Source organism: Panthera uncia (assembly GCF_023721935.1).
Source record: "Panthera uncia isolate 11264 chromosome C1 unlocalized genomic scaffold, Puncia_PCG_1.0 HiC_scaffold_3, whole genome shotgun sequence".
Taxonomy (NCBI): Eukaryota; Metazoa; Chordata; class Mammalia; order Carnivora; family Felidae; genus Panthera; species Panthera uncia.
Genome location: NW_026057584.1, coordinates 100,779,032 through 100,795,904, shown reverse-complemented (window position 1 = coordinate 100,795,904; position 16,873 = coordinate 100,779,032). Strand labels below are relative to the sequence as shown.

The following is a 16,873-nucleotide window of genomic DNA, read 5'->3' as shown; positions in this document are numbered from 1 at the left end:
AGCCTGGACTAGGTTTGGGGCGAGGGGAAGAAGAAAACAGTTGTGTGGGTTAAACATTTCCTCTGATCTCGATTTTGATCTTGAAACGCACTTCTAGGGAACCACATAAGCAAATCAGAAAGCGCTACGCAAATATTAATTATTAGGTGATACTACTTTCCACAAACACGGTCTCGGGGGCTTTCTCTACAGCTGGGATGTAGCTCTGCTTCCAAATCTGTAGACTCCGGGGATGGAAGGGACCCCTGCAGAGTCTCCCGTGTCCCGGCTAATGTGGTCCCTTTCTCCAGTGGCCCAGTAGGGCAGCTGAGGTGGTGACCGCCTGCCTGCCTGGAGGCCCCGAGAGGATGGCCCCTGAGGACAGGCTGGAAAAGCCACAGATCAGGCAAGAGCCTGGCAAGAACAGGCAAGAGGCAGAACAGCCTCAGCCCTCAGCCCTCCATCTCAGAGCCCGGGGGTGTGGCTGACCCACAGACTATCCAGCCTCTACTCCAACCACCCCAGGTTCAGGAGACCCACCACTTCCGGGCTGCTCTGTGTCAACCCCTCACCTCCATCTAACCCCCCCCCCCCTCCCCAACATACTCTGCCAGCCCTGGCTCTGCCCTCCAGAACTCTGTAGGACAATGTAAAGCCCCTTTGCATGACAGGCCTTCACCGTCTCCAAGTGATCGTGTCCTATGGGAGTGATGGTTGCCTGGCAACCTCTGTCGGGGACCTGCAGCCCTACAGGGCTGTGGACCTCGGGAAAATTACCTTGCACGTGCCCCTCTGCACTCTGGTATTTGCATGGTGGCAAAACTGGGTTAACGTAATATCAAGCGGAGCCTTGGTGGGGCAGAGAATTTAGAGTGGCAATCAGAGGGTGGACGGGGGTACAGCGGGCGCAGGGGTTTACCCGGGGCTCTAGGAGGGAGGAGGCATCACCTTCTTCTCCACCCACTGCTTGAAGCACCTGCCACCCGTTGCGGGCAGCAAACACGGTGCCAGTCCCCAAGGAGCCGTGCAGAGCATCCTGCCAGCAGGCTGGCTCGTTTTAGAAGAAAATCTCATCAAAGAGCATCAAAAACATTAGCACTGGGAGGGGCCTCACGACATCAGGGCCTTGAGGACAAAAGAGGGACTGTGACTTGCTGAAGGTCAAAGTCTTTGTGCTAATGAGTGATGCTGGGGGCCAAAGAGTTTAGGACTCTGGCCTTCAGGCCTCCACGCCACCCCATGTCAGCTATGGCAAGGGACCAGACTGTCTTACTCCCTTCTGGGGCCCCAGGGCCTGGTAGAGCCGGTGCTCAGGGAATGAATGAATGACCTGAGTTCTGAAATCATTTGCTCAACTGTGAATTCGGATTTATTTTCCCCACAGGAAGCAGGAAGGGTATGAGCATGGGTCCGCAGAATGGCCGGATCTGAATCCCAGGCTGTGTGACTCTGTCAAGCTACATAACCTCTCTGTGCCTCACTTTTCTCATCCATAAAATAAGGGTAGTATATAGCCCCTGCCTTACAGGAATAAGGGTTAAATGAATTCACGGTATGTAAAGCGTTTAGAATGGTACCTGGAACATAGCACGCTCTTCTTAAGGGTTTGTGACTATTGTTTTTTTCCCTTTTTCTCATTTCTAGTGGGTGTATTGCTTCTCTGCCTGAAATCTGGGGTTCTTCCTTTCCCTTAGGAAAGCCTAAGCCCACAGGCACAATGATGCCAGGTGTCTGTGGGTGGGGAAGAACCATGGCATCTGAGAAGCTGCCAGCAGGGAAGCAGGGGCCCCCAGAGGAATAAAAGCTGGGATCTGTGGTTCTCTGGAAGCGGCCCAGCCTTGCCTCCAGCTCCTGCTCTGGGGAGGTGGCCGCATGGCAGGGAAGGGCCCGGCCCTGGTAAGATCCCTGCATCCCAAGCAGCAACAGAAACTTCAGGGGCTACCTGGGCTGAAGGAAAGGTGGATGAAAAGTATCTCCCCGGCACTTGGGCCAAACTCCGTTGAGTGACGAGTGGACTACGGTGGGAAGGAACCCATGTCCCTGGCTGGGGGCGGGGGACTGGAGGTCGAATCAAGCAGATGGGGGAAAATAAAGAAAAGCGGTATTGCTTTATAGACCTGAGCTTGGAACTCAGAACCAGGCCCTGTGAGCTTGTAAACCAGGAGGGAGCAGCAGGGGGCCCTTTTCTGTGGGTACAGGTGCCAGCTGACCCTGCCTGTGTTGCTACCCGGCTTGGCCTGAGGGCCCCTCCAAGGATGCCGGGGGAATCCTTCTGGCAAAAAAGCACCACGTGGGTTTCCTAAATGAATGAAACTGAGCACGCCCCTCCCTCCCCCCAAAACACCTTGTTCCTGCAGCCTTCCTCACCTCCGCTGACTGGCAACTGCATCAGTCCAGATGCTCTGGCTAAAACCTCGGAGTCATCCCTGACCACCCCACATACCCTGAAACCGACAGGCTTCCAAACTCTGTGTACTCTGGCTTCAAAATATGCTTTCAGTACTTTCGTGCCCCCGGCTGCTCCCACCCCACTCCAAGCCCCTACGGACTCCCGTCTGGGTTCCCGTGCAGCCTCCCGACGGGTCTCTCGGCACCTGCCTTTGACCCCCTCTACAAGAGTGGTTCTCCGTGCCGCATGGACAACAGGCCGTGAGACAGGTAAAACGTCAGGCAGATCACCTCCCCTACCCAGAACCCCTCGTCAGCTCCCGGTTTCACCCAGAGTCTAAGGCCAAAGCCCCTCCTTGGCCTTCGGGGCCTCCCTGGTCTGGCTTCAACATCTCAGGCCTGGCCCACCCCCCGCTGCGCTGGGCTTCCCCCAGGTTCCCCAAATGCGCCAGGAAGCTCGCCCACGGGAGGGCCTCTGTTCTCGCTACCCCCTGGGCCAGCCGCCACTGGCCACTCCCCCCTCCTTTCGTCTCTGCTCGCCCGTCGCCCCCCTCTCGGCAAGGCCTCCCCTGCCCACCTTTAAAGCTGTGCTCCACTCTACTCCCTGCCTGGCTTTTCTCCTCAGCCTCCCCCGCCTGGCGCCGTGGCCGCCGGCTTTGGGACTCTCCCCGACCCTCAGCATCGCGCGGCGGGGCCAGAACCGGCCGAGGGCGGCTGGCGGGCGCCGTACCTGTTTGATGGCAAGGTTGACCACCTCGTAGCGGTTAACGCGGCCCAGGGGCAGGCAGAAGCTGTAGAGAGCGTGCAGGGCGGCGCAGAGGAAGCTGAGGAGGCCCAGCTGCTTGCGGTGCTGCAGCCAGTGGTCCAGCCAGTCGGGGAAGCGGCGGTACTTGGTGCCCCGGCGCAGCTGCAGGGCGGCCGCCAGCACGCCGGGCAGGTACACCAGCGACAGCAGCACGTAGGCCACGCACGGCAGCGTCGTGTTGACCACGGACACGGGGAGCTTGTAGAACTTGCTCTTGCCGTCCCGCACGTAGGGCTGCAGGACGTCGCGGATGAAGTTGTAGACGTAGAAGAAGGTGAAGAGGCCCAGGGCCAGGAGGGCGGGCACCTTCCAGCCCGGGAGGAGGCGCAGGGGCATGGCCTCCACCTCCCGGGCCGAGGCCAGGGACCCCATGTCCACGGGCATGAAGCCCATGGCCCGTACCACCTCCGAGACAGCACGCTTGGCTTCCGGCTGGTCGCTGCACATGGGCACCTGTGGGGAGGCGGGGGCGGGGGATCAGATCAGGTCACAGGCCCCGGGGGCGGACAGGGCCTCCGAGAGCTTCTCGGCCAAACTCCTCACTAGCGGCTGAGAGAACCGAGGCCAGGGAACCACAGAAGGTGTCTCTGACTCCCGGGCCAGGGTCTTTCCTCGGCCCCCTATAGCCTCCCAGCTCCCCCGCTCCAGCACACCCCCTACGTAAAGAGAGGACCCAGGGCTCACCTGACAGTGAGCATTTCGTCCGGTTCATTGCCATCAGCAACCGCAAGCACCGTACCCCCCTAGGCAGCCCTCCAGGGGTCCCTGGAACGGGTGCTTTGAGAACGGTGGCCTGCTCTGGGGGTCGCCCACTACTTGGGCTTTGCATGTGGCCCAGAGCGTGCAGCTGTGGTTGCAGCTGCATCCCTCGGTCCACAGTGTCCCCTTCGATGGTGTCCCTCAGCCCCCTGTGGCCCTCAGCCAACCCATGAGCCAGCCCCAGCCTCGTCGCCCACGGCTTCCCACCATGAGCTCCCCGTGGGCACATTAGCGTCCTCAGATCTCTGAACACTGTGGCCTTGCTGACACTATTATGGTCGGTCTGGTCCACCAACACTGCCTCAGCCCCTACTATGGGCCAGGCTTTACACAGGCAGCCCTCAAGCCTGTAGGTTAGCACGTCCCCATTTTTCAGATGAGGAAACTACGGTCTAGAAGCATCATTTCTCACCTCTGTACCTTTGCAGGTTGTCCCCTCAGCCTGGACTGTCCTCCCTGCTCCCTGAACCTGACAACATGAAGCGGGACCGAGCCAAAGCTGACCTTGAAGTCTACCCCAGTTCTGTTCCCTGCAGGCCCTGCCACCCAGCCCTCACCTGCTGTCCCTTGCCTATTCACATGTGGGAGTCCCATGACGCAGACGTAGGTAGGGTGCTTCAGTCAGGGGTAGAGAGACACCTGTGGGCTCCCCCACAGGCTGGCACAGAGCTGGGCAGAGGAGGCATCTGAGCCGGACAAATTGGTAGAGGTTCTCACACTAGAGCCAGACATCCTTCCTCCAGGAAAATGGAGGTGGCCTCTTGGCGTTTAAAACCACCTCATCTTCACAAAAGCCCCTCCTGCCAAGAACTGTATGCAGCTTTGGCCATTTCCTGGAGCCATTTTCCACCTCTAGACAAAACCTACTATTGACAATTCTGAGAAACCGACTCAGTTCTTGGAAGCTCTTGGAATCAAAGAGCTGAAGTTTGGGACTTGCCTGCTTCCTCAGAACCTGGCACATAAATGTGTTACTTTCCTAAGTCCACTCTCAGAGCAAAGTCTCTCCTCTCCTCGACTCCAAGTAGTCAAAAGAAAGCCATCAACCTCTTCCTCTTGGCCCACTGGGAAATCAAGTTGTCACAGAAGAACGAACATGGATTTCAGATCCATATGAACTCGGTTCACACCCAGCTCTCCAGCTGTGGGACTTGGTGTAAGTAAGTTAATTGACATTCATGAGCCTCAGTTTCCCGCTCTGTAAAATGGAACCTTGCAGCGACGGGAGGTGGGCTGAGATAATGCGCGTAAAGAGCCTGGCATACCGAGGGCCCTCGACAAATGTTAGCCACTTATATTTACTGTGATGATGGTAGGTATTCCCCTGGCACCTACCTGCCTGTTCCCATCCCTCGGGCCGGACTGCAGGGTCCAGGCAGAGATGACGTTGAAGGCCTTGACCACCGTGCAGGTGGGGAAGAGGGAAGCCAGGTACTCAGCATTGGACTCGTGGTGCCGAAGGTGCTCCTGCTCTGTGGGGTTGCTCACATCCACGAGGATCTTGCCAGCCAGCTGGTCACTGAGACCGCACAGTGAGGAGTAGTGCTCCCGGAACATGGCCACAAAGATGACATCAGGGGACTCCACTGCATCTGCCTGGAAAGTCACTTGTGCAGCCGAGGGGAACAGCCCGGCCGTGCGTTTGGGGTTGCGGCTTCCCACCACCACGCTGAAGCCAGAGCTCACCAGGCGTGCGGCCAGGGAGCGGGCGAAGTCTCCGCTGCCCAGGATCCCCACCTTGGGGGCCTCACTGGGGACCTCGGCAAGGCTCCCATCACTGTCCAGCAGGTGGCGGCTGATCAGCGGCTTGTCCATCTCTCCTGACATCTTGGTGGCTGGAAAGAAAAACAGAACTTGATCAGCGGAGAGCTCCGATGACCGTCTTTCATAGCACCTTCCTCTTTCTTGTCCACTGTAACCACATGGTGGGAAAAGAATCCCCAACAGCCCTTCAGGAGTGTTAACATGTGCCAGCACAGAGGGACAAGCTGGGTGAGACCTAGCGCCTTCCCAGGGAGGGCCCAAACTCAGGAAGAAAGGGGAAGACCTCTGCCCTCCACCCTTTGGCCTTCATCCTGAACTGTTTCCTTGGGACAAATCTGCAAGCGTGCTGCGAGAGAAGCGTATAGAATTTCCATGAGGGGTGCCACACAGTGCCATCCTTCTTTTCAAAGGAGGGTGTGACGATTACCGCCCAGAAGGGACCCCCATCTCACCACCGCTGGGTGTTCTCTGATTACCAGGAAGGGCGATGTGTTCTTGTGCTTGTTTACATTTTGCATTCTGGGAAGGCACCTCTGTGCTCTTCCTTGAGGAGAGGATGAGCAGCTTGAAGGCAGGGGGACCTCATCTTATTTGACTTTGGGTCTCCCCATTGGTCACACGGCCTGGTACAGAGATGGTGCTCAATGTTTGCTGAATGAATGAGTGAACACTGAAATCCTGCTCTCAGAGGGTAGAACGGGAGTGAGACATGACAGTGAGTGGGGCCCTGAGATCTCCTTTACTGAGCCTGACATATGAGAGAACATGGGGGAAAACCGGACTTGGGCCAGAAGCTTCTAATAAACTTGGATAAGGGAACATTCTGCTGTCATTGTCACCAACTTTTTTTTTTTTAAGTTTATTTACTGTGAGAGAAAGCATGAGTGTGCGAGCAGGGGAGGGGCAGAGAGAGAGACAGGAGAGAGAATTCCAAGCGGGCTCCGTGGTGTCAGCGTGGAACCCAATGCGGGGCTCGGTCCCAAGAACCGTGAGATGGTGACCCGAGCCAAAATTAAGAGTCAGATGCTTACCTGACTGGGCCACCAAGCTTCCCCTGTCACCGACTTCTAACTGAAATTTGCAATTTCCCTCAAGTATGAATGTTCGTAGCAAAACACAATAGTATTAGCAGGACCTGTGAGGTTGTCACCAGTACTGGCCGGTGTCGTATCCCAAGTTTAATTGTGAAAGAGTTCTTCAAATACTATTTAAGCTTTTCACTAACTTAAAATCATAGTACCTATGAGCTCCTAAACATATAAAGCAAATATTAACAGATGTGAAGGGAGAAATAGACGGTAATACAATAACGATAGGGGACTGCGCTATCCTGGTTTCAACAATGGATGCAGACAGAAAATCAGTACAGAAACTGGACTTGAACTATACTTCAGACCAAATAAACCCAACAGACACACACAGAGCGTCCCATCCAACAGCAACAGAATACAAGTTTTCTTCATATATCCACAGAATATCCTCCAGGATGGATCATATGTTAAGTCATAAAACAAGTCCTACAAATTTAAGAAGATTTAAATCATATAAAGCATCTTTTCTGTATTTTTTTAATGTTTACTTATTTTTGAGAGAGAGAGAGAGAGAGAGAGAGCAGGGAGGGGCAGAGAGAGAGAGAGAGAGAGAGAGAGAGAGAGAGACACGGAACCCCAAGCAGGCTCCAGGCTCCGAGCTGTCAGCACAGAGCTGGACGCGGGGCTCGAACCCGTGAACCGTGAGATCGTGACCTGAGCCTAAGGCGGACGCTCCACCGACGGAGTCACCTGGGCGCCCCTGTTTCTTTTCTGCCCACAATGGCCTGTAACTGGAAAACTGGAAGATTCACAAGAAAGTGGAAACGAAGCAATGCACTCCTGAACAACCGATGAGAAGAAATCAAAAGGGAAATCCAAAAAATCTTGAAACAAATTAAAATGGAAGCTCAGCACACCCAACTTATGGGATGCAGCGAAAGCAGCTCTAAGAGGGATGTTTATAGCTTGATGCCACCTTATGAAAAAAGAAAGTTCTCAAACAACCTACCTTTACACCTCAAGGAACTGGAAAAAGAGTAAGAAAGTCCAAAGTTCTAGCAGGGAGAAATAAATAATAAAATTCAGAGTAGAAACAAATAAAATAGAGGCTAGAAAAATAGAAAAGATCAACAAAACTAAGACCTGGTTTTTTTTTTTCAAAAGACAAACAAAATTGACCAAATTTTAGCTACACTAAGAAAAAATAAGAGGGGTGCCTGGGTGGCTCAGTCGGGTGAGTGTCCGACTTCGGCTCAGGTCATGGGTGATCTTGAGGTTCCCGAGTTCGAGCCCCGTGTCGGGCTCTGTGCTGACGGCTCAGAGCCTGGAGCCTGCTTCGGATCCTGTGTCTCCTTCTCTCTCTGCCCCTCTCCCACTTGCACTCTGTCTCTCTCTCAAAAAATAAAAATAAAAATAAAAATAAAGAAAAAGAAAAAAAAAGAAAAAAGAAGACTCCAAATAAAAAAATGAAAGGTACATTGCAACTGATACCACAGAAATACCAAAGATCATAAGAGACCATATTATGAACAATTATATGACAACAAATTGGACAACCCAAAGGAAATGAATACATTCCTAAAAACTTACAATTCACTAAGACTGAATCATGAAGAAATAGAAAGTCTGAACAAGCCAATAATGAGTAAGGTGACTGAATCAGTGGAAAAACAAAACAAAACAAAACAAAAAAATCACCCAATAAAGAAAAGCCCAGGACTGGCTGGCTTCCCTGGTGAATTCCACCATGTATTTCAAGATTTAATGCTTACCCTTCTCCAACTATTCTAGGTTCATTTTATGAGGCTTGTGTTACCCTGGTACCAAAGCCAGGTAAGCACACTATAAGAAAAGAAAATTACAGGCTGATATCCTTGATGAACACAGACGAAAAAATCCTCGACAAACTACTACCCAACTAAATTTAACAGCACGTTAAGATGATCCTATACTTGGGACGCCTGGGTGGCTCCGTCGGTTAAGCGTCCGACTTCGGCTCAGGTCATGATCTCGCGATCTGTGAGTTCGAGCCCCGCGTCGGGCTCTGTGCTGATGGCTCAGAGCCTGGAGCCTGTTTCAGATTCTGTGTCTCCCTCTCTCTGATCCTCCCCCGTTCATGCTCTGTCTCTCTCTGTCTCAAAATAAATAAACATTAAAAAAAAAAAAAAAAAAAAAAGATGATCCTATAGCACCATCAAATGAGATTCATTCCTGGGATGCAAAGATGGTTCAACATGCACAAACCAATAAATAAAATGTGATACCCATTAACAGAATGAAGGATAAAAATCATGTGGTCATATCAATAGATGCGAAAAAAAGCATTTGACAAAAGTAAACATCCTTTTATGATAAAAACTCTCAAAAATATTGGTATTGAAGGAGTATACCTCCACATAATAAAAATTATATATGACAACCCCATACCCAACATCATACTCAATAGTGAGAAGCTGAAGGCTTTTCCTCTAAGATCAGGAACAGGAAGGATGCCCCTCTTGCCACTTCTATTTAACATAGTACGAGATATCTTACCCAGAGAAGTTAGGCAAGAAAAAGACAGAAAAGGCATCCATTTTGGAAAGGAAGAAGTAAAATTTGTCTCTGTTTGCAGATCACATGATCCTACATATAGAAAACTCTAAAGACTCCATAAAAAAATCCTGTTAAAACTAAGAAACTAAATCTGTAAAGCTGCTGGATACAAAATCAACTTACAAAAATCAGTTGTGTTTCTTTTATTAGTTTATTTATTTATTTTGAGAGGGAGACAAGTGGGGAGGGCCAGAGAGAGAGGGAGAGAGAATCCCAAGCAGACTCCATGCTGTCAGCACAAAGCTGGAAGCACGGCTCGATCTCACCAATGGTGAGATCATGACCTGGGCTGAAATTGAGTCAGGCACTTAACCGACTGAGCCACCAGGCGCCCAAGTTATGTTTCTAAGTGCTAACAATGAGCTAGCTGAAAAAGAAATTAGGGAAACAATTCCATTTACAATACCATCGAAAAGAATAAAATACTTAGGAATAAATTTTATCAAAAGGTGAAAGATCTGTATATAGAAAACTATGAAACAAGGACGAAAGAAATTCAAGACACAAATAAACAGAAAGATAGCCTATGTTCATGGATTGAAAGAATTAATGTTGTTAAAATGTCCATAGTACCCAAAGTGATCCATAGACTTAAAGCAATCACTATCAAAATTCCAATGGCATTTTTCACAGATATAGGAAAAACAATCCTAAGATTTGTATGGAACTGCAGAAGACCCCAATAGCTAAAGCAATCTTGAGCAAGAAGGACAAAGCTGGTGGCATCACACTTCCTGACTTCAAATTACATTACAAAGCTATAGCAATCAAAACAGTGTAATACTGGCATAAAAAGACACATAGATCAATGGAATGAAATAGAGTCCAGAAATAAACCTATGCATATAAGGTCAACTAATCTTCAACTGAGGTGCCAAGAATACTCAATGGGGAAAGGACAGTCTCTTCAATAAATGGTGCTAGGAAAACTGGATATACGCATGCAAAAGAATGAAACTAGACCCTTACCTCACACCATACACAGAAACCAACCTAAAATGGATTAAGGACTTACTCAAAAAGGATGTAAAACCTGAACTGTATAACTTCTAGAAGGAAACATGGGGAAAAGGCTCCTTGACATATGTCTTGGCAATGATTTTATTTTGTTTTGGTTTTTGACTTAATACCAAAGGCACAGGCAACAAAAGACAAATAAGTGGGATGACATCAAACTAAAAAGCCTTTGCACAGCAAAGGAAACAAAATGAAAAGGCAACCTATGGAATAGGATAAAATATTTCTAAACCATCTATCCAACATAGGAGTAATTTCCAAAATATGTAAGAACTCATACGACTCAGTAGTAAACAAAACAGGGGCTCCTGGGTGCCCCAGTTGGTTAAGCATCTGACTTAGGCTCAGGACATGACCTCACGGTTCGAGCCCCCCATTGGGCTCTGTGCTGACTGCTTAGAGCCTGAAGCCTGCTTGGGATTCTGTGTCTCCCCCTCTCGCCCCTCCTCTGCTTGCACTCTCTCTCTCTTTCTCAAAAATAATCATTTAAAAAAAATAGTAAACAAAACAAGACAACCTCCCCCGACAAATAATTCAATTAAAAAATGGGCAAAGAACCTGAATAGACATTTTTCTAAAGATGGCTGACTATAGGAAAAGATGTTCAACATCACTAATCATCAGGGAATGTAAATCTAAACCACAATGACATATCTCCTCAAACCTGTTACAATGACTCTTATCAAAAAGTCAAAAGATAATCAATGTTTATGAGGATGTGCAGAGAAGGGAACCCTTGTGCACTGTTGGTGGGAACGTAAATTGGTGCAGTTATTATAGACAACAGCATAGAGTCTCCTCAAAATATTAGAAATAGAAATACTATATGATCCAGCAATCCATCTTCTGGGTATTTATCCAAAGGAAACAGAATCACTATCTCAAAGAGATATCTGCACCCCATGTTTATGGCATCACTATTAACAGTAGACAAGATACGGAAACAACCTAAGAGTCCACTGATGATGAATGGATAAAGGAAATATGGTATAGATACACAATGGAATATTATTCAACCTCAACAAAGAAGGAAACCCTGACATTTGTGTCAACATGGATGAGCCTGGAGGGCATTAACACTACCTGAAGTAAGTCAACACAGAAGGACAAATGCTGCAAGATCTCATTTATATGTAGAATCCAAAAAGGCCAAACTTAGCAGCAGAAAGTAGAATGGTCACCAAAGGCTGGGAGGTGGGGAAGTGGGGAGTTGTGGGTCAAACGGCATTCATTCTCAGTTATCAAATGAACAAATTTGAGGGATCTAATGTCTAACATGGTGACTAACGTACAGTCGTATAACTGTATATATGTATATACTGTATATGATCATATACCATAGTCCTATAACTGTATATACGTATATACCGTATATATGCGGTATTATATACTTGAAATTTGCTGAGGGGGCCCTCCAGTGTTCCCAATGCACACAAAACAATGCTAATTATATAAAATGGTGGCTATGTTAATGACCTTGACTGTGGTAATCACATCAGCATCTATGGATAGCAAAACATCACATTGTACACCTTGAATATATACAGTTTTGTCCATCATACCTCAATAGGGGTGGGAGAAAAAAATAGCATCATAATATCAGACCTGCCACCAGAGGTTGTTATTTAGTGTACTCATAAAGAAGCATGCATAGTACTTTTGCACATTTAAACACATATTTTGGGAGCTGGGTTTCACTATAATTGGTCTCCTTTGTAACCCTATGTTATTTTGTGTATGTAAGAGCATGATTCTAAGCAGAAGTTCAGAGGCTTCGCCGGCCTGTGGTTCCATGCGAATCCTCGGGCCAAGGGCTAAGAGCCACTGCCAAACCAGTGGAGCAGTGGGGATGGCTTTTAACCCCGTCTTCCCATTTTCCACAGCAGTGTCCTGGGTGAGGCATGTGTGTGTGTGTGTATGGTGGGTTCAAGGTCTCATGCAAGGGGGAGGCAGGGGGACCAGGGGGCTGTGCCTCAGCTCTACCGTGGACTAGCTGTGTGTCCTCGGACAAGCCCTTGTGCCTCTCTGGGCCCCAGCTTCGACCTTTGTAAATGCAGGTCACCCTCTCTGCTCTGAGATGGCAAATAATGCAATCTTAAAAGGCTTTGAAAACTGTGACCAGGACATTTGATAAGGTGGCGGCAGCAACTCCTATTTATGGGGTACCTACCACGTGCCGGACACTTCTCTAAGGCTTTCCACGGTGACAGTCACCTGGGCCTCACGGAACCCCAGGAAGTAGGTGCGGTTAGAATTCCCAACTGGAAGAGGAGGGAACTGAGGCTCAGAGAGGTCGAGGAACGTGCTCCAGGCGGCACAGAGGGTAACGGGGAAAGTAGAAGGGAGCACAGGTCTGTCGGCCTCTGCAGCTAAGCTTCCCCAAGAGTCTTACTGCCCAGACAGAGGGCCCGCCCAGAGCTACCCCAGTGAGCGGCAGAGCTGGGACGCTGTGGCTGAGAAGAGGGGGTGGGGTCGAAGGGGACATGCATTGCAGCTCACGTGGGACTCATTTGCACACTCTGATGGGCACGGTCCCTCCCTGCAAAATCGGAGAGAGTTTTCTGCCTGGTTCTGGGAACAAGGATATTTTTCCAAACAGCGATGTGCTACCCTTTGTGGATGCAAGTGGGGCTCCTGATGCTCCCCGGAGAGCAGGCCCGGAGTTGCATGTCTGCTGAAGGCCACCTTCGGCACCCAACTCTGCCTGGTTCTAATTCTGTCACTCGCTAGCCGTGGCCTTGGGCCTGTGAGTGCCTCGGTCTCCCCAGCTGCACAAGGGAGAGAATCACAGCACCTGCCTTAAGGGGAGGTTGTGGGAATAAGTAAGTCAATATACATAAGGCACTTAGAACAGCTGGCACTCGGTGGGTGTTGGTCAGTAGTCATAAGCAAATTCCGGTGCCGGCACTGCACCAGCAGCAGGGGCGAGGCAAAGGAAGGACTGAGAAGACCCTGCCAAAACCTCTGCAGCCCTGGGCAAAGGGGGAGAATCGGGACAACCTGGCGGGTCAGGCTCCAGGGCCAGCATGGGGGAGGTGAATGTAAGCCGCTCCACGGGGACGCCCGTGTTCCCTGTGTCAGTCAGATACACGGGGACCTTCCCCAGTCACTGCACCAGCCACCTGGGGACACCAGCCCTGGGGCGGGGGGGTGGGGGGTAACCATTCTGAAGCCTCCAGATCATCTGCTAGCAATTTGGAGGGTCCCAGGTGGGTCCTTCCTGGACAGAAGAGTCCCCTTTGCTCTTTCCCCGCCTCCCTCCCATCGCTGGAATAACTACCAGGTGCTGAACACCCTTCAGAGAAGAAACGATGAGAAAGACGCGGTCCCCGCTCTCAGACTGTTTACAATCGTGTGCGTGTGCGTGTGCATGTGTGCGGTAGGGGACACATGAGATGTGTCCACGCCTGCCTGGACACAGAGGACCAGCGGATGGAGCCCGGGAACAGACACCACTTCCAGATGGAAGCCAGGGAGGGCATCTGCTGGCCCCCGAGGAGCCCCACATGGTTTCTACGGCCTCGCGGCACACGGAACCAACCCAAACGGGGGAGAATCGGCGACACCTAGTCTTTGAATCCTGTCCACACTGAACCCCAGATTTAGCATCCTCGGGTGGGGAGGGCTTATTTGGGGCTGGCGCTCGAGGCTCACAGCCCAGAACCTGACTTGGTATTGGCTTCCTTTCCGGGAGGCCAGCAGCAGCAGGAGGGAAGCCCGGGCAGGGGGACTCGGGGTGGTCCCAGATGTGCCCAGAACTGGCCGTGGGACATCGGAGCGTCACGGAGCCTCTCAGGTTGGCTTCTCTAACCGAGCTGCCACGCCCAGCCCCGCAGCCTACATCTTGGCCTATTAAAGGCCTCAGACTTCATGTCCTAAGGGGCCTGCTTTCAGTCATAGGCCGAATAGAAACCAAACACGGCACCCCTGAGTGCTTCTTGCCACCAAGATTCAGTCCCCAGGGACAGGAAAATGCGGGGTTGTCACCCCGCCTTGTGAAGCCTCTCATCCCGGGACAGCTCCTTCCTCTACAGTTCTGATGGTGCTGGGGTCACATCAGGACCCTGCATCATTTCCTAGCAGGGTGCCTTTGGGCCTCAGGCCCCCTCCTTTAAATGGGGGTGCTAACTGTACTTTTCTCCAAGGGATGCTGTGAAGATGAGTTAATACGTGCGAGGGCTGGGAGCCAGCTTTTCTTTTCTCTTCTTCTTTACAGTGTTTATTAATTTCTGAGAGAGAGGGAGGGGCAGAGAGAGGGGCTGCTGACAGCACAGACCCCCGAGGCAGGACTTGAACGCCCGAACCCCTGAGGTCGTGACCTGAGGCGAAGTCAAACCCTTAACCAACTGAGCCACCCAGGTGCCCCTCGGAGTCAGCTTTTCTGGCCGATGCGTGTGCTCGCGTGTGTGTGTGTGCACGTGGGCATGTGTATGGACTGTTCTCTGAGGTGCTTCATGGGCCGTGGTCGCCTCTCAGCACTCTGCCCTTCCGGTGCCCAGCACAAAGTCTGCTGCTGGCGTGAAGGCCAGCCAAGGGAGGTCAGGTGGCAGCAGGCCTAGAGGCCCCAGGGGTCCAGCGCAGCCCCTGCTGCCTGTCCATGTGGCCCAAAGGTAAGAGAGTGAGTGACTAATCCTGGCTGGGCCCTGGCTCCTGGGTTGTTCTATTTACAGATCTGGAGGAGGGAGGAGGGAGGAGGGAGGAGGGAGGAGGGAGGAGGGAGGAGGGAGGAGGGAGGAGGGAGGGGATCAAATTACAGCTGGAGTGGGGGTGGCAGGCTGGGGCCCCTCAGGTGGCACACAGGCCTGCCCACCTGCCCCCCACCCCCACCCCTGGACCGAGCTGCGGACAAAACACAAAAGGGCACTGAGGCTCAGTTGTGCGGGAACTGGCACAAACTACGGGTCCCAAACACTCTGGGTGTTTGCCCAGGCTTGCCTGGTTCCTCCCACTTTCCGGCAAGGTCATGACTGGGCTGTATTTGTGGCTGGGAGCCATGCAGGCTCCCCTGCCCCCTCCTGCCCACTGTCAGGCAGGTCACTAATGGTAGCCAGTCATGACGCGGGCAGCCAGCCCTACAGCTTTTTCTGGGTGGCCAGCAACCAACCTTTCAGGCTCAAGTGGCTAGGGCAGTCCACGGCCACAAAGGGGTCAGGGTGGCGTCAGATGTGGTGGGGGGTGGGGAGGCTGGCTGAGGCACCCTTGCAGCTGGATGGAGGCGGGGTGCCTTCCACCCCTTCCTGTGCAGAGGTGGGCTTGAGCTAACATTTCTGGCCCTGGCTGGCCCTGGGCACGAGAGAGGACTATGGCACAGCTCTCGCCCTCAAGCGGCCCACAGTTATCTTCAAACTTGGTTTAAATTTTATCTGGTCAGTAAAATTAAATTTGGGATGCATTCCTATCACCGCTTTTTACTTATAAGTTAAATACATTTAAAATGTTATCATTTGTGCTGACAAATCGTCATGAGGAACACAAAAAGATGCTGAACGTCATTAGCTCCCAGGGAAACACAAATTAAAACCCTTTGGGGCGCCTGGGTGGCTCAGTCGGTTAAGCATCCGACTTCGGCTCAGGTCATGATCTTGTGGTTCGAGCCTCGTGTCGGGCTCTGTGCTGACAGCTCAGAGCCTGGAGCCTGCTTCGGATTCTGTGTCTCCCTCTCTTTCTGCCCCTCCCCTGCTTGCGCTCTTTCTCTCTCAAAAATAAACAAACATTAAAAAACAAACAAACAGGGGCGCCTGGGTGGCTCAGTCGGTTAAGCGGCCGACTTCGGCTCAGGTCACGATCTCGCGGTCCGTGAGTTCGAGCCCCGCGTCGGGCTCTGTGTTGACAGCTCAGAGCCTGGAGCCTGTTTCAGATTCTGTGTCTCCCTCTCTCTGACCCTCCCCTCCCTGTTCATGCTCTGTCTCTGTCTCAAAAATAAATAAAAACGTTAAAAAAAAATTAAAAAAAAAAATAGAAAACAAACAAACAAAAAAACCACGAGACGCCACCACACACCCACCCAGACGGCTTAGTCAAAAAACAAGACGGAGAGAGTAAGCGTTGGTGAGGATCTCGAAGTTCTAGAAACCACCTCCAGTGTTGACGTAACAAGAATATAAAATGTGGATGCGATTCCACTCCCAGGTGTATACCCGGGAGAACTGAAAACCCACAAAAATGTGTACGCCAAGATTCCTGGTACTCACAATACCCCAAATGTTGAAACAACCCAACGTCCATCAACTGGTGGCAGGATAAATAAAACGTACTCTATCCACACGATGGAGTATTATTCGGCAACAAAAAGCAGTGAAGTCCTGATACAGGGTACAACACGCTGGATCTTGGAAACGCTATGTTAAATGAAAGAAGCCAGTCACAAAAAGGCCGCTCATATGACTCTCCACTTATGTGAAATGTCTAGACTGGGCAAGTCCATAAAGACAGAAAGTAGATTAATGGTTGCCAGGAAAAGGGCTGGGGTGGGGGGTGGGAGGAATGTTAAGTGACTGCTCATTGGTACCGGGTTTCTTTTTCAAGTGATAAAACT

General features: G+C 51.1%; 1 protein-coding gene across 2 annotated transcripts in view; it reads right to left on the bottom strand.

The window, feature by feature from the left end:
* The window catches only part of STEAP3 (STEAP3 metalloreductase), a 46,788-nt gene that overhangs the window by 15,439 nt on the left and 14,476 nt on the right, over window positions 1-16,873 (bottom strand). For both annotated transcript variants that reach the window (XM_049615736.1, XM_049615735.1), the window contains exons 2-3: window positions 5,267-5,766; window positions 3,098-3,625 (exon numbers count right to left, since the gene is read on the bottom strand). In XM_049615736.1, coding sequence (XP_049471693.1) covers window positions 3,098-3,625; window positions 5,267-5,758 — 1,020 coding nt within the window. In that variant the 5' untranslated portion in view covers window positions 5,759-5,766. The remainder of the gene's footprint in view (window positions 1-3,097; window positions 3,626-5,266; window positions 5,767-16,873) is intronic.